This window comes from Haliaeetus leucocephalus, unplaced genomic scaffold (assembly GCF_000737465.1).
Source record: "Haliaeetus leucocephalus isolate CR32 unplaced genomic scaffold, Haliaeetus_leucocephalus-4.0 Scaffold848, whole genome shotgun sequence".
Classification (NCBI taxonomy): domain Eukaryota; kingdom Metazoa; phylum Chordata; class Aves; order Accipitriformes; family Accipitridae; genus Haliaeetus; species Haliaeetus leucocephalus.
The window spans coordinates 9181544-9203504 of NW_010973284.1; the positions used below are offsets into that span (position 1 = coordinate 9181544).

The following is a 21961-nucleotide window of genomic DNA, read 5'->3' on the forward strand; positions in this document are numbered from 1 at the left end:
GCACAAATGGCCTGAATTTGACATGTCAAGTTCAATGAGGCTGTTACATATGTAACACCGAGAAGGGCTCGGAGGCTGCCGGCTCTTGAAACAGCGCCAGTGGCTCAGAAATGAAATTTGCATTCAGAGAGCCTTGCCTTACCGCATGGAGCTGTGCATGGGGCTCGGCCGGACCCACACGGGGTGGAGGAGCCATGGGGCGAGCACAAGCAGGTCTCTCCCTGTGCTTTGGGAGACTGGACACCCCAAGAAGGCAGCAGAGGTAGAAACTCAGGTCCCTCATTCCCACTCAAGTCTGCTTTTTCAAGGGAGAGCTTGACCCTGCACCAGGGTTGGATCCTCCTGAGTGATGCTCATCACCGGTCCAACGGCCGGTGTCCATCCCCTGGGCACACACAGCCCCTTGGCATGGGTGGGTGCTGCCCTGTGGCTCAGCGTGGCTCCTCCTGCCTCACCGCTTGATGCTCCAGCTGGGTAGACCTTGAGATGTCCCTGGCCTGAGGCCAGAACGGTCACACCGACACTGCCGATGGGGAAGAAGGGCTGTTCCTGTCCCATCCCCGCCAGCTGAGCAAGGGGTGCATTGGTGCGGGTGGGATGCAACCCCAGGCTGCTGGTGAGCTGGGATCATGGGTAGCATCATCTAGGTAGCTCCTACAGCTCCCTTGTATCTCAGCCCCAAGAAGCTCCTGTGATCACCTGGCGGAATCCCTTTTCCTCCTTCCCTTTCTCTGCTCTCCTCCAAGCGATGCTGAGCTCCCCGCTCCGGCGATGCCCGAAAGCCCACACGAGTGCTCAATGCCCGGCGGAGGCGATGGCGCAGGGCAGCCCCTCCACCTTGCTCCTCCACCAGCCTCTCCCCTCCTCTTGATCTGGCCCTACGGCAGCATCTCAGCTGGCTCACCCCGCCACACAGCCCCGTGGCCGCGCTGCCTCGGGGGAGATCCCGGCACACGGGGAGCCCTGGTGCCGCGGCAGGAGTTGATGCGGCACCCGCCAAGTCTCTGGTGCTGCAGGCTCAGCGGGCAGGAGGGGATCTGCCTTCCTAACCCCGAGAGCTGGAAATTTATGATTTTGTTGCAAATCATTAAGGTTTATTAAAACTTAACAGCACAAGCCATGATTGGCTGCATCCTCTTTAAATTAAAAAAAAAAAAGGTCTTTGGAAAGCAGCCCCCCGGTCCGCTTCTCCCCATCAGACTGATAAGTAACAGCTGCTCAGCCATTTCGGTAACAAGTCGGTATTGGCAGGGAGCGGCCAGGGCTGCCGGTGCCCGTCACGTTTATAGGCCTACATTTTATTTTTATGTTTATTGGGTTATTTGAGATCATTATTAGTTTCTCTCTCCTCTTGTTGATGTGTTCTTGCTCCCGGCTCCTCCAGGCGGGAAAGGTGGGGGAATGGGAGAAGGGGCCACCCGCTAGACCGAGCCACCCTGCCACAGCCGAGCAGCGCATGGGGGCTCAACCCGCTCCCGTCCTGCTGCCCGCTATTGCTGCCCACCCTGCTCGCCCTGCCTGCTGCTGCCCACCCTGCTCGCCCTGCCTGCTGCTGCCGGCTGGCCCCTGCATCGCTCCCCTCCGGGACTGGGAGAGACCGTCCCTGTGCAGAGCCTGCCGTGTTACAGATTAGCCTCCATCGCCTGAATCCATCGACTAGATTGAACGTTATCTATCACGCTACAGAGGGAGTCGTTATTTAATAATTAATAAAGACCTCTGATTCTTCTTCGCCGCCTGCGTGGCCGAGCGGAGCGGGCCAGGGAAGCGAGGGCAAGCTGGGGAGAGCTGTCTCCTCTCTAACTGCTGCTGTTATTTAAAGGAATAATGCCATTCTTTTTCATTTGTCAGCTGGCCCACAATGGCCCTTGTCATGCTTTATGATTTAGGGTTTCCTTTCCTTTCCCATTAAACGCCACCTTCCCATCACCGCCTCGCGCCAGCCAGCCTCTGCTCCTGGCTTGCGGTTTCAGTTTCACTCTGATATTGGCCCAACTTCTTTGATGGGCTCCTCCGAGCACTAATTGCTTCTGTTCATTTAAACCTGTTCACTAATTTGCAGTGGCCCTTTATTAAGTTGGATGCAGCCCAAATTACACCATAAATTACACTCGCAAGGGGACTGGGTGTCGTGGGCGATAAATGGGCTGCCTGTTCCCTGCGCCCCCCCCTTCTCCATCTTCCTGTGCAACGCGTGGGGGATGCGGGTTTCAGCCTGAGGCTGCAGGTGCCGAATTTGGGAGATCTCAACCCGGACCCATTGGGGGAGGTCTCTCTTTCTCTAGCTAAAGCTCCCTCCTTCTCCTTTCATCTGCAAAGGCTATCGCTCAGTTGCAAAGAAGATCCAAGCTGGGCAGGGATGGATTCTGCATCCTCCACACTATGCGCAGCCAGGTGCACCCCCTTGCCCTGGCACACACACACACTGACACACGCACTCTCCCTCCTCTCCTACCACCTGGTGACGTAACTTTGCTTCTAGTTGGCAGTTTGATTCCTTTCCTCACCTTTTAATGACCGGGGAATTCATTAATAATTGAAATAAACACGCTCTTTTCCAAGGCTGCTGAGTTTTATTAAGGCAGGGGCAGGGATCTGCCAACCCTTGGCTGCAGCCATTTCCTAAATAACTGCTAGCAGTTAAAATGCAATTATTATTATTATTTTTTTAAATAGGGGACTTTGCTGTGCTGAGGAAAGCAGAAGGGAGCTGAAGGGAGCTGAGGGGCAGCGCGCACCGTTGCTGCAGGCCTGCTCCATCATGGGACGTGAGCAATGTGAGAGCTGCTCACCCAAACGCAAGTCCCCAGGGAAAGGGGTGTCTGTGCCCTCTGGGAGCCACTTCTGCCTGGCTTTGCCATTGTCATGAACTCCAGGGAAATGTTTCTGCTCCACTGGTTAGCACTAAATCTCCCATATCTGGTAGCTGTGGGTACCATCATCTCCTCTGCCATCTGCGGGTGCCCCGGCTGGCTAACCAGGGGTGCTGGTGGACCCCAGGGAGCTGCTTACCTGATGTTCAGCTGGGTGAGCTTCTCCAGCTCCTGCTCCATGTGCTCCTGCAACTCCCCAGGGCGAAGGAGGACCTGGCAGATGGGGCAGATCGGAGCCTGGCTGTCAAACAAAGTCGCTTTCTTTTTGCCTGCGGGGAGGAAAAGAAGGGAGAAAGCTTTAGCTCTGATCGGCTGCCATCAGCATCGCCTGCGCTCTGCCCTGGTCCCTGTCCTAGCTGAGGTCTGAAACCAGGGAGGTTTCTGCCAGTATAGCCTCATTTCTCTCCCCGTTGCACACTCCCTGGGGCAGGGACTGACTCTGTTCTGCAGCAGGACCGCAACTGGCACGAGAGCATCCCAGCCCTGGCCATGGGCCCTCCAGTCTTACAGGGAGAGCAGCAACAGCCACATTTCGTGAGTGACCCTGTGCAACCCTGGCTTCCCCAGTTTGCGGTGCAGGCGGTGCGACTTGGGGCAGAGGGATGACACAGCACTACCCAGTGTTCCTATTAACTAATAACAGTAAATTAAGAAGAGCCATCTGCATCCTCCTTGGCACTCCTGAAGTCAGATAGGTCAGGATGAGCCCCCGAAGGGTAGAGCGATTCTCCATGGGCACACAACAGTTGGGAGGCAGAGGAGACCCTGCGGTGCTGAGCTGCAGATGGCAGGGAGCAGACCTGGATGCTCGGCATGGCCGCCCCAGCGGTGACCAGCGATTGCTTACCCTGTCCCCGGACTGGGATGGGGCCCCTTGCCCTCCCCGTACCACCAGCAGCTCTGGACCCCGCAGCCGCCCGAGCCCCCTGGGCTTGCATCATCCCTGGGCGAGATTTGGGGGGTGCCTGTAGACCCTGATCCCAAGCTGGGCTGAGCCCCTGAGGCCACTCTGGAAGCAGGGTGCTGCCTCACACCCTCCTCGCCCCAAATCCTCCCTGCTGCTCCCCTGCCCAGCCACATCTCCCTGGTTCGCTCCCTGCTCCGAAGCCAATTTCCTCCAGCTCAGAAACTTTATTGCCCCCTCTATAAGGAATATACAGCGTCTATTTAACATAAAATAAAACTCTAAAGCAAACAATGAAGTTTCAATAAAACAGAGAAGCCCGCAGGTCTCCAGGCCCCCCTCTCCCAGCTGTATTAGCAGCTCTGCTCATGAGAGGGCGTGCGGAGCCTGGCTCAGATGGCTCCGGCGGGGAGAAACATGCTTTATAGCCGCCTGTTGTCATCTAACGTGAACCCTCCTGCTGGATTATTTATTTATGTATTAGACATGGATCAAATTGGTTAAATCCGAGTGAGAGGCAGTAATGCACAATAAAGCAGCCAGCGCTGGATACGAGGGGGCTGCGTGCACTGTGGCCTTCCAATCAGGAGCCAAAAGGTGCCATTTTATGGCTCCTAACGATGGCAGAGCCCAGTTAAATGAATCCCCATTAAAGGAATAGACCTTCTCAAAGTATAAAACATTGGTGTGAGTGGCTTTACTGGGTCCCTGCTGCTCACTGTATAACCGCCTGGCGCAGGCATTTAACGACAGGAAGGGTCTGAAATAAGTTTGAGAGTCACCTTGGCTCATCCTTGCCTTCCAGCAGGGCACAGCGTACGTGCCTGGCAGGAGTGGGGCCATTGCCAGGACATTACCTGCCCTTTTCTTCAGCCTCCCTATAGGAGGTGGGGGAAACTGAGGCACAAGGGCAAGTTGGGGCAGGCCAGTGCTATGGGGCATCTCCTACCTCCCCAGCTTCTCCATCCACTGGGAACTCTCCCATTTGCAGAGCCAGGAGGAAAACCCAGCTGGTCTCTCCTCTGGACTTGAACCACTCCTGACGGCTCCTGGGCAGAATCCCGGCAGATCCCGGGTGCCTCGGCTCCTCATCCCTACCACCCTTCTGCCAGAGAGGACACAGCATGCAGCCCATGCAACTGGGAATATCTTCCTCGCTCCTCCTTCCCTCGTGTTTAAATAATGCCCAGAACCCAACCCAAACCCAAACAACCAGCTCCTGCTGACCCTTGCGGGAAAGGTCGGCATTTCAGTAATTCCACCTTCCTCTTGGAGCTTTTCCACTTTTGTGTAGTGGGGGCCCAAAATAGCCCAGGAGCGTCCCCGACCACCTGCTATTTATAACCCCAGCTTCACAGCAAAACAATGGAGCTGTCTGAGTCTCCCTCCCAAAATAAACAGGCAGCCTTTGAGCGGACGGGAAATCCTGCTGGATCCCTGCTGTGGGGTGTGCAGATGGACGGGTAAACAGGCTGCCCTCCGCCCTACTGCGCCGCATCCCCGCTCCCAGCCCAGGCCACCGCCGTGGGGCCCGTGAGCCCCCCTCGCCTGCCACCCACAGCTTGGGCTGGTGGGGCAGGGATGCTCTCGGCAGCACCGGAGGGTGAACTGGAGGTTAGGCATCCTTGGTTCTCTGCTCTCCGGGGAGCCCCGGGATGTTTTTTTTGCTGAGGGGAGGTGATGGAATGTCCTGGACCGCAGTGCTGGGATGGGCAGTGTCGGACCAGGAGGTGCAGCTGGGGCCCCTCTTGGGGACCAGCTCTGTTGCACCAGGCTGGTGGCTTTTTTAACTTCCTGCACGCCCAGGTCCTCGCTCCCTGCTTCTTCTTCAGGGCTCTTCCATGAGGTGCATGTTCCTAAGCAGAGGTGACTTTTTGGATTTCAACGGCTGGGGCAACCAGGAGGGATCTCAGGCCATGGGAAGGAGCCTTGCTGCCTTCCATGGCCACTCCCAACCCCAGCCCAAGCCAGCAGGAGAAATGAGCAGCAAGGCCTTGCCCACCAGCTACACCAACAATGGTGATGAATTCATGCCAAGGAAGGACGTGACAGCTGTCACCCTGCATCCCTGTGACAGCCGTGAAGATCCCCTTGCTCCAGTGAGTGTGGGAGGCTGGTGCTTGCACTGCAGCAAGGGCTTCCAGAGGGGCAGGAGAACAGGGACCTGGACATGCAGCCAAGTCCCTGACGTACAGATGCAAAGCAGGAGACAGAAGGAGCCCCGGCTCCTGGCCCAAGGGGCTGACAACCACGCTTTTGCAGGAGCAGGGCTAAGTGTGAGTGACAGGCAGAAGGGAGGGATCATCTCCCATGCCAGCAGGACACCTACGCAAGCCTCCCCAGGTCTGCGAAACCCGCTGCGTGCCCGCGCTGCCACAGAGGCTGCCGGCGGGATGCGTCTCCCCAGATCAGCGGCATCTACATCCATAGCATGCCCCAGAGCCTGGCACGTGCCCACGCTGTGGTGTCTTACACTGAGCACTGGTACCCAGCTCTGTGGCGTGGGATGCTGGGTTGTGGAGAGGGAGAGGATGGGCATTGCGAGTCCTCGGGTTTTGTTTGTGGATGCAAAGGTGGAGGGAGATGCATACATGTTGCCTCTCCTCTCCGGAGCAGGGACATCCTGGTACCCATGAAAAAGCAAAGGATGCTGCACTGTGTGTGCACCTGGACATGCTGGGGTGTAGGTGCTTACCCCACTCAAGGGAGCAGAGAGCATTGATGTGCCCAGGGCAAAATGAAGGGTCCATATCCCCGAGCAGGCTGGACCCGTGCCTGCCCCAGCGGCGAGTGCTTCCCGCTCTTCTGTCCCTGCCTTGTGCCAAACCTGCTCCTCGGAGACCCTGAATGGCTCTTTTCAGGCTTTTGTTTTTTGGCAGCTGTGTTTTTGTTTTCTTTGCCCCTCTCTCTCCCCTTCACTCTCTGGTTACTCGGTGGGCTCAGCTCCAGTGTTTACCCTCCTCAGCTCTGCCGTGCTTCCCCTGCTGCTGACCCCCTGCTCACCAGTGCCAGAGAGATGAAAAGGCAAAGCCTTGGTGCTCCTGCTGTTTGCCCCGTCTCCTGGGCTCCGCGGAAATGTTTAACTCCAAGTGTTGAAACCAAATATTTCCTGCTCTGAAAGCAGAGGACTCGATGCGCAGACGCACCCCTGCGTGGAGGAATTTGTCCACGGGCTCCATTGGAGGGCATCTGCAAACGGATCCCAGCCCAGGCAGGGACAGAACCAAACCCTCCTGATCCTGTTGGGGATCGAGGGCCAGATCCTGCCCTCAGTTACACTGATATGGATCCAATATAATTCCTCTGAGTCCTCTGAGTCAGGCCTGATTTACCGCAAAGTGACAGGCTGGGAGCTGGGCTCAGGTACCGGGGACGCAAGCGTGGCACTGAATAGGCGTGAAGGCATGAAGCCATCCCCGCTCCCACCCTGCGTCTGTGCGCCGGAACGGAGAGCTGACAGCACTAACGAGGTGTTTGCAGGCCAGGACTGGGTCACTTGGAAGGGAGAGCTTTCCCCTCACAAGCAGAATGGGAAATGCTGTTTTGGAGAGCATTTAAGTGAGAAGAAAAGGGGACCCAGCCCACCAACAGCCATTACAGCATGTGATGTATACAGCCCCTCGTCACTATGCAGCACTGAGTAAAATGATGCTCCCACGTCACTCCAAATGAGCAAAGTTTACAAGGCGTGAGGGCTCGCTCTGCCCAGGAGCTCAGCAAGTTGCCAAATGAATGAAATTGTTTATAATTCAATTGCTCAGCTCTGCTGACGGCTTATTGCACAGCCAGGTGCCTCCCCAGGACTGCCACCGCGGGTGGCACAGGCAGTGCAGGCGGGTAGGGAGCACTGATGGGGGCACTCTTTCCTAAGAGCCCTTTGCTGTGCAGACCCCAGGGCATCTGCTCAGGTTTTGGGTCATCTCCCCACACTGTCCTTCCTCACGGCCATCTGAAACTTGCCCCCGGGAGAACCAGCTCTTCTCTCCCAATTCCTAATTTCTCCTATCTCAAACTGTTTTCCACTTGTCTGAGTACCAAACTCTCCCTCCTCCAAGATGCCTCCCTCCATCTCACCCTCCTATTTCCTCTCTCTCCCTCTTAAACACTCCATCATTTAAACCCAATCAAAGCCAGTTGATCTGAAACTCTTCTGAATAGAAATGACCCCATGCTGGGGCCCCGCAGCCCCGCGTGCCGCTTTGGGGGCCGTGCTGAAACCAGGTGGGTGGTAATGGAAGTGCTGACACAGGCTCCTTGACAGCATCACCACTGCCAGCGCCTGTAATAATCCCTCCTGGCTCCCCCGCAACTTGGTTTCCGCGACGATTATTTTCCATTCGATGATGGGCTTGCTGTTATTTGTGTACTGATAGCAGATATCTCGTGTGACAAGCCTCCTTTCCTTCCAGCTCAAAAAACAATAATTCAAAGCAAGCCCCATATTAGCTTGAAAATAGCCAAATGCTCACTCTTCTCCCGGCAAGCCTGCGCTGCAGCCGATGAGGCTCGCAGAGCCCTGACAGTAAGTGCAGCCAAGGGGCTGCGCTGCAGCCAGGAGAGGATGACAATGGTGGGGCGACGAAGGCGGAGATGGTTCACGTGTCAGTGCAGAGCACCCTGGAGTAACAGCAGAGGCAAAAAGTATTTGGCAATAAAGTAAGGGAGCAGGAATAAAGTTGCTCATCGCTCTCCCATCTCCCTGATATTTACTGGTGTGCTCCCAGTGCCATCCCCATGGGGCTGCATCCTGCCTGCTGCATGCCACCTTGGATGCTGCTGGTTTTGACTGGGTCCAAAAGGTACGTGGCCGCCAAAAACCTGCACAAGGGGGTGGCTTGAGGTCAGGGCACGTTCTGCTCCTTCCAGCAGGCCCTTCCCCTTCCTCGGGCTCCTGGCTGGCTCTGGGATGCAGACCTCGGCTGTGTGGGATGCAGACCTCGGCTGTGTGGGATGCGGACCTTGGCTACGTGGGATGCAGACCTCAGCTTGCTGCCCAGGTCTGGGTGCCCTGGATCTGGCCCCTCTTGCACTTGCTCTGCACAGGGTGGTGGAGAGCCAGGCACCAGGGACAGCGATGGGCAGCGAGGTGACTCCGGCTTCAGGTGCTGTGGCTGTGTTCAGCATCTGGCTGTAACCACATCCACAGCACGCCTTAACTCTGCAAACACCTCACAGTGCAGCGAGCACATCCACATCACTGAGGAATCACCCTGCATCGAGCAGACCTGCCCTTCCCTGGAGGACATACGTTTTGGAGGTGTGTGCAAGCAGGAAGGGAGCAGAGGTCTGGAAAAGTGGCTTTTCATGTAAGAAAAGACTTTTGAAGAGTCACTGCTTCTCTACTCCTGCATCACAGCACAAAGCTGCCGCAGGGCACCAGCAGAAGCTGGACTCGGATTGTGCTGGGCACGGCACGGGGCCACTCCTGCCTTGAATCTAGCAGAGAGGGCCGCAGGGATGGGTGACAGCCAGTTTTAGACAGCTAAGGTGTATAAAACACATAGAGGCACAGAGGGACCAAGAGACCTCTACAAACTCATGGGCAAGCTGGGGCAGAGCGAAGAGCTGAACTCAGCCCCCTGCATCCCTGCCAAGGGCCTGATCCCCAGCACTGCTCCCTGATAACGTGCCCAAGCTCCCAAGCAGCTTAGAAAATATACCTGCTTCTCCTGAGGCTAAAAACTACGGAGGGATCTGAGGCAGAAAAGCTTGCTAAAATACTGATTTCCTTCCAAAGAAAAGAGGTGCTCTTGTAGCTGCCTCTCCAGGCAAGCTGGATACTGGAGAGGACTGGTGTAAACTGGTGCAGTGCTGCTGCCACACAGCTAACATCAGCTGGGGTGATCCCATGAGTTGCATAGTAAAAATGTGTGTTCAAACAGCACCCTGAGCTCTTCAGAGGCTGTTGCATGTCCTGTCGCGTCTGGCACCATGTTTCTCATGGCGGGTGGCAGCCCGGCAGTGAGGAGAGGTGAGGAGCCCCTCCGAGCATCTGACCCCACCACTCGTGATCCTGGCCCTGGCTCTCCACCTGCGGAGATCACGGCTGCCTGGCACGGGGCAGAGGAAGATGGACTGAACTGGGCAATAATTTAAGAAACTGAGTGAGTCTGTACATCCAATCACTTTACAAATCAGGGGAAAAGGAGAGAGGAGTAAAGGCAGGAGCGGGGGGAGAAGTGAAAAGGCTGCGCAGGGAAATGCATCACAATTACTGTCTCGGCTCTAATGAGGAGCCTGTCATGAGGCTGTCATCCTGCGGAAAGCCACCTACTCAGAAAGATTCAATAAAAAAGTAGCAGAGAGATAAAAAAGAGATATATTTCAGCCCTTGCTAATATTCTTTTCATTTGTCCCAGCACAAAATAAGATACTGCACTTAACCGGCTCGGTTAAAATGAAAAGGGGGGGGGCGGGAAGGGAGCAGCATTGATCAATACCACTAAAAGCCGGGAGACACGGTGATGGAGTGCAATTTTTTTGTCTGTGCTGAAGCATAGCAGAGGCCCGGGTGGGGTAATTTATGATTCGCACGCATGCTGGCTAACTAGAGGCTGACAAGACAATGAATCCTCGATGAGAGGGACGCGGGCTGCCGGGAGAGCTGGAAAGGGAGAGCGTGACAGGGACCTGGAAGGGAGAGGGGAAGAGGAGGGCTGGGACAGGCTGCAGTCCCGTCTCCCCATGGCACTGCTCCTGGGCTCAACGCAGCTCTGCAGAGCGGAGCAGAAATGCCTCCCCGGGCTTCACAAGAGAAAAATAGAGAAATGCCAAGAGCAAGCCAAGGGGCTGCACTGCCTCCATCCCTGCCCTCCTTCCTTGTGGCTCCTGGCAGGGGAGGCTGCCCATGCCGGCTTTCCCCAGGGAAGCACACTGGTGTCTGGTCACAACCCGTGCTGGGCTGGAGATGGATCAAACTGGGACAGCAGGGACCAGGGACAGAGACAGATGATCCCTTCTCTGCTCCAGCTTCTCTGACGGGTGCTGGTATGAGTCTGGGCAAGCTCAGGACCACAGAGTTGGACCTTCCCACTGCCACCCATCCTCTGCCCTGGCAGCGAAAATGGAGCCTCCTCCAACCCACTGCCTCGTCTCCAAAACACACAAGTCCTGAGGAGCAGCTGGGTCTCCCCAGCATCAGTGGAGTCCCTGGCTTCAGCAAATATGGCACAGCAGAAGCACTCCTGGGGGAATCCTACAGTTCTGTCCCTTCAGCCTGGGGGATCTCCTGGAGCGTGATGCACCTCCTTCCCCCCACATCCTTGAGCTGCCCTCCATCCTGTGGGTCTTGTCACGCCATGCAGCCAAGACTGGCCAGGCTGTGGACAAACCACCCAGAGCCAGCGGGACCCAGGGACCATGCCTACCACTCTGCAAAATCTGTGGCCCACAGCCAGTCCTTCCTCAGTGGGGCTTGCAAAACCAGGCACTGGGACCCAGCACACTCCCCAGCAGGCAGGCAGCCAGGCAGGAGACCCCAGAGCTCTCTTGCTGGCTGTGCTGTGTGTGCAGTCATGGCTGGACTGAGTACGGGGAATGGCTCTGCCTCCTCACCATCTCTCCTCCTCCTCCTCCTTGATGGCCTGGCATGCCTGGGGCTGTGCATCCAGGGCTGGCAGCCGGGTGACATTCACTAGCAGGCCTGGCCTCTAGCCCTGTTTGCTGTTACAAGGGTCACTTTTTGTCCCTTGTTGAACCAGTCCCCTGAGCTCGGGTTCCTGCTGGGCTGGTGGGAGACGGTGGCAAGGAGGACCTGTGTAGCTGCATTGCCAAAGTGTGCCTTGATTATCCATGCTCTGCATCAACTCTTGGGTTGGAAAGACCTGGAGCAAAATACCTTCTTTAGCTGCCAAAAAATAACAGCAATAGGAACTAGAGAAGGTGGGAGTTTCACAGGAACATCCCCATGTCTGGCTGGGAGCCCATAAGAGAGCTGGGGTCTGAGGTCCCAGACACTTTTGGAGTCTGTGCCATGCTCTGATTGCTTCATCCATACCAGAAACCAGGATGCAGTTGTGAGCGGGAGTGACAGCCCTGCACAAGGGCTGGGGGAGCGCCGGAGGTCCTTTTCCCTCCTGGCTGCATCCCACCACTGCACATCCCAGCTCCCTGCAAAACCTGCAGGACGATCCTGTACCAGACTGCAGCTGCTCAGCTCTTGCGCGCCCCGTCCTCCTGCTCCTCTGGCTCCTTGGCAAAGGATCTGGCTGCATCCTGAGAGACAGGATCAGCCTGGAAATGGGACTCTGCCTTCATCATTGGCAGTGAAACAAGAGCCTGGGGACCACCCCACTGCCAGCAGGGCAGGGGCTTGCTGTGGGTCCCCCTGTAGCCCAGAGAGGTGCCCCAAGAGGGGCTCCAGCCCCATTCTATCCCTGCAGCAGATGCTTGCAGGCAGCCACGCTGCTCCCATGCCCTTGACTTGGAGGGCAGCCTGTTAAGTTGGTGATATACTGATACGCCTATAATTCGAAGGGGTGATGGGGTAGAGTCTTTCCCTGCCTCCCACCCACTCCCTCCCCGCCACTTTCCAGCTCCTCTTCTCTCCTCCCTTGGGGGTGTGTGGGGCACATATTGAAAACACAGATATTGAACTGTCAAAACTATTTCCTACAAGAAAATAGATTCATCAGCTTGCAGCACGCAGGGTCATTGCCACATTTTCCCCTCGCGCCAGCACCTGCACATGCCGGCGCATACCCAATGCCTCTTCGCAGCACCGGCACTTTAGCTTGTAGCTCAGGGCCCTTAAGTGACTTTGAGAAATGGATAATCGATTATAATTCCACGGGCCTCTCTGCAGATTTATCCGGAGAATGTATAAAAGCCAGGGATTGGGAGAAGCGGGTCCTTCTGGCCAACACGTCGATTGCCTGCGCTCTCCGTGCCCAGCTCGGAAAATCGCATCCCAAGCACGACTCTGTTTAATCCATCAGTACACAATCAATGCACTCTGTAATCAACTCTTGATCACTTAATTTTACACATGTTGGCTGAATCCCTTTGTTTAATCACTAGATCAGGCTGCCTTGTTGCACTGCCCCCTCCCTGCTTAACCCTCCCTGACCCTCGTCCCCCCCTCCTCCGCCGGCACCACCAAACGCAGCCCGGAGCCTTCATTTCACCTTGAGGAAGAGCTCCTGTGAATTTAGAGAGCTCTGAGGTGGCAAAGGAAGGGCAGAAAGGAAAACAGAAGGAGTGAAAAAATAATGCCAGAGAGAAAGAAAATATTTTCCCTTCTGTGTCTTCCTAGAGCTTGTCCTGGCCGTTCCCACCCACATAACAGAAATCTCTGCTGGGATTTAAAAGGGGGCTGTGTGTTGGGATATGCGCACTGAAGGCCTGCAACATCGCAGGGAGAATGGGCACATTGGGGTGTCACTGGGCAGAAGCACCAGCACATGATGGGCGCTCATCACATGGCTTCCCCAGCCGCATCTAGCCCCTCCAGCATCATCCCCACCCCATTATTATTTTGACTGTTTTAGCAGCCGAGGCCATTATGATCATCGGTTCTTGATCTTTCCCTCCCAGAGACATCCTTGGGAACACTGCTCCCATCTCGCCAGGGTTCATCTTCCTTTCTGTGGCAAGAGCACGACCCTAGGGTTGCGAATGCATGTAAACGCAGCTATTTGGCATTTTTAGCGTGATTTGTGTCACTAGCCTGATGCCACCTCACCCTTCACCCGTGCTCCGCTGGCGTGCCAGGGTTAGCGTCCGGGGATGCTCATAGGTGGAGATGTCTGACTGCCCGACATTGAAATGCGCTGGAATTTTGCAAGCATGCACCTCATCCTGCTGTTGAATAACCCCTTCCATGAAGAGTTGGTCGCATTTTAATTGTGTGATGAGAACCTGAAGGCTCAGAGATAGGGGGACCACATACTTGCAATCCAAACGTGGACCATTTTGACCGGCCACATAGGTCACGCAGCACATTCCTCCTACCTGAGCAGCACAGCAGTCATTCATAACCCGGTTAAATCTTCCTTTTTAAAGAGGCCTTGATGCTGCCTCTAATTTGGCACGTGGAGTAACTGCTGCTCATGCTTGCAAGAATAAATGATGGGATATGCTTGAACAAGAGGGATCTGGAAGTGCAATTGCCAGGGGAGTGTGCAAATGTTAGCTTTGCACAGGAAACTCGCACAAAACTGCGTGTTGACACCAAGAGGCCAGTTGTAGGACAAAGCAGGCGCGGATGTTTAAAGAGAATTCCAGTTGCTATCCTATAGCAAATAGTCTTCAAAGAGCCCCTGGAGCTCTCAGCTTCTCAGCATGGAAAGAGGAGCTTGTACAAGATGAAACGCAAATAAATAGTTTACCATAGAAAAGATATCCAAGGCAAAGAGTGAGATGCAAGTTTTAGATCTCACATTAGCCAGCTGGGGTTTTATTGGTCCCCAAGTAAAAGCTGTAAATAAAATACAAACCTAACCTGCATATTGTCAAACTACATTTAAAAAAACCCCACAACTTAATTGCACTCAAGAGCACCAAGGGGCGAACTAGTGTACGGTGCATCACAAGGCAGCCTGCAGAGCTGTTAGTAAAGTGTAAATCCAAGAGCTGGACAAGTGGAGCCTTTTACCTTGGGATCTGCTGACAGACACGGATTACTTCTGCTTTGCTAACATAGCTCATTCCTGCCCTAGAAACTCTTGGTAAGGGGTTAGTAAGAACAGAGAGCACAGAAAGCTCTCTCCTCTGCTCACACTGACATCGGTGCCAGTGAGGAAGGATGGGTGGTGGGTGGGATGCTGAGACCCATCTCCTTGTTTCCAGGCTCCTTGCCTGGCCATAGGGAGCAAAGGTGATGCTGCCCTTCAGGGAGGCACAGCCCAGGTGACAGGGACAGCGGCTCCAACCAGAATTAGCCAGCAGGGAATGCGTGAGCGACCAGAGCATCTTCCCCTCCTGTCCTCACTGCTAAGGGCTCCCAGGGGCTCCTGTGTCAGCCTCTGCAGTGCTCCTGAGGAGCTCCAGAGCAAGGACAGGTCTTCCCTCCATGTCGGGCTCTCATCCCTCCTGTGAAGGAGCTTAGCTACTCTTTTCACCCACTTTTCCTTTTCACTGCATTCATCCTTTAAAACTTAATATACGCTGATATGTTGACAACATCAAAACTAGCCCACCTGGCTCAGTTTAAGAAACTGCTCTTCCCAGCAGATCCATGCTTGGGATCTGGTCTGGGCTTCACCTGACCACAGTCTGCAGGGCTTTTTCCCCAGGGTCTGCAATGGTTCAAGGTCGTCTGACTTCCACGGGAACAGGCAAAGCCAGACCAGGTCACTCTGTCCCTGGAGTCCCTGGCTAGGGGATCAAAGGGTCACCCTGCCTGGGGTCTGCCACCGAACCAGAAAAGGGACAACTTGCTTTGGCTGTACAACATTCGCTCTTCAGCCAGCTCCTTCTGCCCATCCCTGCTCTTCTTCCTCATCCCCTGGCACAACACGCACTGTTTGGGTTGGGGTCCTGCTGTGCAGGAGCAGGGCAGGATGAGGCCTCGCAGGCACATCCAGGGGACCAGGCGGCATCTCTCCCACTAGCACTGCTGGGGAGAGGATTGCACCAGCCAAGCTGCCCTCACACCCCATGGAGCAGACCCTTCCCATGGCCAGGCAAACCCCACATGGATTTATTTGCTGCCCCCAGACCACTCTCACAGGCACATCACAGGCAATCAGGGACGATGCCCTGTCCCAGAGAGCAAAGTGCCCAAACAGAGTGTGCAGAAGGGGAACCCAGGCAGAGATGGGACATGCCTGGGTTGGGAGAAGAAGATAACCGCAAAGCTGGGGATGGGTTTACAAATCCTGGCCCAGCAGCAGTGAACCCTCTAGGAAGAGCAGGAAAGACCTCGCTGCAAGCCACCATGGAGGAGACCAAGCAGAGGGCCGGAGGAGAGCCTCCCCCGCTGTCACCCACATGCCAACACAGGCGATGACAGTGTCACATCCCTCCCGCCGTTTTCAGATGGAGGAAGGGAAATAAGAAAAAAAAACCCAAAACAACCTGCCAAGGACTAATTAATATTTAATTTACTGCAAAATGTACTTATTATTCCCAAGTAATTGGCCGACTGCACAGCTGTGACCACTAATGAATAGAGGGGGGACAAGATGCAGGGACAGGAGGTGGGTGGGGGGAACGCGGGGGTGGTGTTGTCTTTGATCAGACCCTGCTGCCTGCCTTTAATGTGCATAATAAGAAAACTTAAACAGCTTTGATTTTTTTTTTTTTAAGATCTAAAAACGGCCGTGATGCCACTAAGGGATTGCGTTTAGCTTATTGCACTGTAATCGCCCTATTATCGCTGCAACTTTAACGAGGGGGGAAAAAAGGACTTCGGAAGATGGCATTTGCAAATAGGTTGTTGAATAACACTGCTGCTAAACACAGAGAAAACAGGCGAGTCCTGCTTATTGTGATTCCTTGCATAGATTGCCAATACCGGAGGCACTCAGCATCCCTGTCTCTATTGCTGCTTTTCGCTCCGTGATTGAACTATTGGCTCATTTAACTCTAAGGACGGGAAATATTTTTTTACTTGCTAATAGAAGTGTGGCTCGGCTGTGGCCCAGCGTAGATTTTTAGATCAGTTTTTCTTGATGGCTTATTCTACAGAGAGAGTTAATTTCACCCCAGTGCAGAGTGCTTAAGTGGGATTTAAGTGGCGCACGAGTCTTTCGCTGACCCCTTCGCACAAGGTGAAATCTGCCCTGAGAGCCTCCCCTCCCCAGAGAGGGATGCTCAGCACGAGGCGGGGACACATCCTGATGCTTCAGCCTCCTAATCTGCTGCCAGGATCTGGCGTTTCACGCACAGTCCTGACCTGCACGGGCACAGCTTCTGGGGCCCGGGACGCCCTCGTCCCCGTGCCCTGGTGTGCCTCGGCTGATGCACAAGGAAATGCACCTTCACCAGATGGAGGGGATGTGGAGGAGCGTGGGGAAGGGATTGAAAGTCCTGGTTTCTCCCTCCTTCTGGGTCCTGACCTGCCCAGACCCTCGCTGTTCCCTCCCACGACGGCCGCAGTCGCTGTAGTAGCCATCACTTTTTCCCCAGGAGGCCAAGAAGACCAGGGCTGCCTTCCCCTTGCCCCGAGCCTCACCCCTCCTCTCCTCCACCGCATCCCCCACCCCAATTAAAGGCCTGGCGGTGGGTCCGAAGGCTCCTTCAGCTTTACGACAGCACCGAGACCTCAGGCCAAGTTCCCATCCCGCTTCCACGGGTGTAAATCCAAAGCGACTTCACGGACTTCAACAGCGCGAAAGCCAGATCAGCACTTGGCACCTCCGTGCCTCTCGGCATCCAAGTCTGCCGAGCGGCGGGCCGGGAGACGTGCCGTCATGGCCGCCCGCTGCTCCCGCCCCGTGGCTGGCTCTTCCCTCCGGCTAAAGCAAACAGCTCATCAGACACTGTCCCGGGGAGGCTGCGCCATGGCAGGCGGCCATGGCACACAGCAGAGGGGGGAACGGCCCCGGAGGGGGAGAGGTGTGAATTGTGAGAGGACAGAGGAGACGGAGCGCACGCACCCTGCGAAGCCATCGGGAGGCTGGAGGGAGTTGAGGGAAGGGCGGCGGGGAGGATCAGGGGTTAGCAGAGCTACACCCGCGGCTCCGCGGAGCGAGGAGCCATGCCCCTGACCTGCCGTGGGCCCCGCGTGTCTCTGTGCGGGGACCTCGCGCTGAGAGGATGGCCTGGCACCTCGCCGTCCCTCTGTGAGGGACCGGTGCTAGGGGCTTTCCTACCTGGTGGGGACGGGGGCAGAGCAGGCTGGTGCGTGCGGCTTTCAGCGGGGTGGACCTGCTCTGCGCATCCTAACGTGGGAAAAGGCAGGGTTGAGCTCGGGAAATGCATCCCCACGGGTCATGCAGCCCCTCTGATGGAAACACGTGGTCATCTTGCTGCTCACGCGTGCCCAAAAAAAGGTTGAGCAGGGCAGAAGGAAACGCACAGCTGGGAGCACGTGCCTGCACGTAGGTTTTTCCCATCTGGAATAAAAATACCTGTATCCCCTGTAAGGGGAGCAGCTGTGCCGGACATGGTGCTGGCAGAGCTGGGATGGACTGGCACCACCACCCCCAGCCTGGGCACACAGGCAGGAGCTGCTGACAGTGCGGCCGCAGCCAAGGTTAAAGGCTGGCTCTTGCTTCACCTTCCTTTTTGCTTGATTTATAAATTGTCCTCTTTGAATCTGCTTCAGCCTGGAGTTTGGCTTGGAAGTTTTCTTTGAAATGGGAAGAGAGTTTTTCTCTGAAATGTCACATCGCTTATTAATTTTAATAGATGGATTATTTTTTTTGTAAAGAAACAGCACAGTAATAAACTCCGCTCTGTTTGTAGGGCCGTGGATGTGTAGGAAGCTGTGCAACCCTCGCTGCTTGTGTGAGGGCAGGACCCTGGCGTTAAACTCCTCGGGGAGCTGTGGACCAGAGGATGGGCTGGAGGGGCTGCCAGCCCATCCCCATCACCCACGGGTGACCACCGCAGGCAGAAGTGGCTCAGAACATCTCCCCCCTGCAATGCGGTCCCAGCTGACATCCAAAATGGCCGTGTTTGGCTTGAAAGCAACTCCAGCTCTACTTTTTGACTACATGTTGTGCATTATCCCCATAGTAAAACCATAACGGCAGCAGAAAACTATATGCTAACCCAATAAATAGTAACAGGCCCCCTCGGAGGCATTAGAGGGGAGCGTGTCAGCACACAGCCGGCCGTCTCAGCACCAAGGGAGCCGTGCAGCCAGAGGACACCGGGGGCTGCAAGGCAAGGAGCAGACTGGGCGCAGCGGGGTTTGCAGGGAAGCCCCCTCTCCCTGCCCGCACGGCGCCTGTCGCATGTCGGACTGGCTCGTGTGGCTCCTCTTGGAGGGTGAAATTCAAACTGAGACTCCGGGACTGAGCCAAGAGCGTCGGCGCCACGCCAGCCCCGTCCCTGCTCTGCGAGCCACGGCGAGGGCGCTGAGCCGCCGGCAGAGGTACCACCTCTCTTCCCAAGCTGTCCATCTCCATCTCTGCCTGATGGCCAGCAGCTTTCCATGTCTCTCTCGGGCTGCCCTGCTCCTTCCCTCTCCCCTCCACCCTCTTGTGCTGGCTGTACCAAGAAGCAGTCACTGCTAGAACCCCCCAAACCGCATTTCTGCCTTGCTCCTGACGAGCAGATCTTGCAACAGAAAAATTGCCATCAGATGTTAAAGGGGAAAAGCAATTTTGGTTGGGCTCTTGGCAAGCTGAGCTGGCGTTGGCCTCGCGCCGCTTGATTTTCCTCACTGGGTGCTGCCTCTCTGGCATGAGGAAGGAACTGGCTGTCAACCACGGAGTTTTATTTGGATTTTATTAAACCTGATCAGAGAGGCGCTGGTTTTTTGGTCCTACCTCAAGGCGACACTCAGCCGGCCCTCAGCATCTGCCAAAATAATAATTAACATGTATTTGATTAGTGCCTTGCATGGGGGGGAGGCTGATGCTTCGTAACCATGAGTGGCCGCCGGGAAGCGGGTCAGCACTATCCCTATTTCCCAAAAAACTGCTGCGAAGAGGCGAGTATGGTCTCATGGCCATGACGTGACACAGTAACTCAGGACCAGAGACTGCCTGTTTGATCTCACTCATTTTCCCATGCTTTGAGCCCTCATTTCTAGAAAGAAATTGTCTTTCCAGTATTTTGGCTTCCTTCTCTGTTCAGCCCTCAAGCTCAACAGGACAGGGACTGCGCGCAGTGCTCTGCTCCTATAGGTGGCCCCGTCTAAGTGCAGCCTCAAGAAAAACATAAATAATACAATAAATAATAAAACAAAAGACTAAAAATATAAATAATAAAAATAATATAAATAATTAAAAAATATAAATAATGAAAAAGTCAGTCTCTGGCTCCCAGTCCTCTCCTTGCCTGACCCAACCTTCGTCCTCCCGCTTGCTCCTTCCTGCAGTGCCAAAGCCGATGCTCAGCAGCAGATTCCAGGTCAACCCCCCAAATATCCCCAATATCAGTGTTGTATCTTGGACACGGACACAAAAATCCAACACAGGCAAAAAAAAAAATCAACAAAACACCCCAGGGAATTTAAAAATCTGACCAGATAGGCACTATTGATGGAGAAATATAAATGCTGCTATTTTGGTGGCGGCTTTGCAAGCCCTAAACCTGAGCTGCAAAGTGGATTGTTGGGTTCGATTTGTCAAACTGGGAGGCTGGCAAGTTTGGGCAGCTTCACAGACTGTGTTTTATGGAACCTTTCAGGAACCCTCAATAAAAAATGTATTAGATTAGTAATTTGAGTCCCAAATGACCAATTTGAAACGATTGCTTTCTTATGATTTTTCTGAAAGTGCCTGTTTTGTGAGAAATTGCTTGAAAAATCAGACAGAGTTTTTAGAGACAATTGTAACAGCACACACGAGGGCTGGGCACAATGGGTTAGGAGAACATTCATTTAATTGAGAAAGGGAAAAAAATCTTTTGTAATGCCTCCTTTCTTTCCCCGGCTTCTGCATTAACGTAATAAGGTCTAATTCTTAAATACTTCTCCAGAAAGGAAAATGCCGTATTCACTCCCATATTCAGGTGGGGAGAAGGGAGGTGTGGAAGGGACATGACTTGCCGAGGTTGCACATCCTGAGTGGAGCTGGGACAGGAGCTGGTCCCCAGCAGGTCCCAGTTCAGGCAGTTATGGCTCCTTCCCAGCAAACTGGTTTTCCTCCCCTCTGCTCATCTGAGAGCTGCCGGCGTGGGACATCTGCCATTGCAGCTGGGTGTACCAGAGGGGCAAGGGGCAGCCAGGCTCTCGGCAAAGATTTATACTTCACCATATGGAGATGTATAGTATACATAGTTCAAACAAAACTGTGAGCTATGTTTTATTAATTTTATTACTAGAAATGTTAATGAAAAATGCCATTTAAGTATGAGATGCACCAGAAATTAAGTGTACGATGACCTCCCAAGGTCCCTTTCAACCTAAATTATCTTACAACTCCACTACCCTGTGATCATCTTCTTCTCTGTCTTCTGGTCTCTATGCTTTATGGACCAGGCTCACAGCACATATTCAAGCTTTCTGCCCTGACCACAGGGCTCGAAGCATGCCTTTTCTATTTATGTAAAGGAAAACTGAGATTCTTATATCACCACTTGATTGCAGGGGCTGAAACTTTAAGGAACAAAAAAAAAATCCTGAGAGTCTTATGATATACTTGTGAAAATTGGCAATCCTGAGAATGAATCACCCTGGGATACCGCTACCTGGAAGGTATTAAGGAATTACAGTATACAGCCTAATTAGGATTATTATTCAGGGCTGGGCTGGTTAGGAAAGATGCAGGATTTGGAGGAGAAACAGGAGAAGAAGGACTAACCTACCCTCCATCCTCTTCTCTTTATCCTGTCCAGTAAATCCTGCCTTCATACTCCCTACCCTCCTCCTTCTCTTCCCCCCATACTCCCACTATGCCACCTATTTCCCTCAGTTTCCCACTCCTGTTTTGAAAGGACATCTCACCTCTTTTCATAGAAAATACAGAAAAAGAGGTGAGTTGCTGGGCCCTTGGTGCCCAGCACCTCCAACCACTGTGCGTGCAAACCGCATCCCTTCTGCCTTATCCTCTGCCCTTCATCCCGGGAACTCCCCGGAACAGCAGCATCTCCCCGGGAGTCTGGTCCAGCATCCTCCATGCGTAAGTGGGGGATGGCATCCCATTAGAGTGATCAGCTCCAACTGGGACATCTGGGCATGACTCCAGCCCAGAGTAAATTAACTCAGGTCCCACTAATGGCTTTTGCAAATACATAGCAACTGTGTATATTTTGATCAGAGGTTAACCCCCAGGCAGCAGGACTGGGGCCATTTTAGGGTACTTCCAGGGGTGAAGTGATGGAACAACCCCTCCAGTATTTGCGTTGTTCAGATTACCAGCTTGATTATTAATGAAAATGTGAAAAAACAGATCACTGAAATATCTTTACTCTTATTCTCCTTAATTGCTCCTATTGAAGCAATATTTTTAAACAGACCATTTTTTAAGACAGGAAAATACCAAGTCAGTAGGTTTTGCATAAATGGCAATTTGCAAAACTGCAAAGGTGACATTTTTGACATGAACATTTAACAAAAAATTAATATTTTGTCTCTTTAATAAATGGGTATTTGCAAGAGAGAATCCATTATAAAAAGGGAGCT

The 21961-nt window shown here is 54.0% G+C and overlaps 1 protein-coding gene across 2 annotated transcripts in view; it reads right to left on the reverse strand.

The window, feature by feature from the left end:
* Positions 1–21961, reverse strand: part of RNF220 (ring finger protein 220) — a 228043-nt gene that overhangs the window by 87069 nt on the left and 119013 nt on the right. For both annotated transcript variants that reach the window (XM_010582480.1, XM_010582479.1), the window contains exon 2: positions 3013–3142. In XM_010582480.1, the coding sequence (XP_010580782.1) occupies positions 3013–3142 (130 nt within the window). The remainder of the gene's footprint in view (positions 1–3012; positions 3143–21961) is intronic.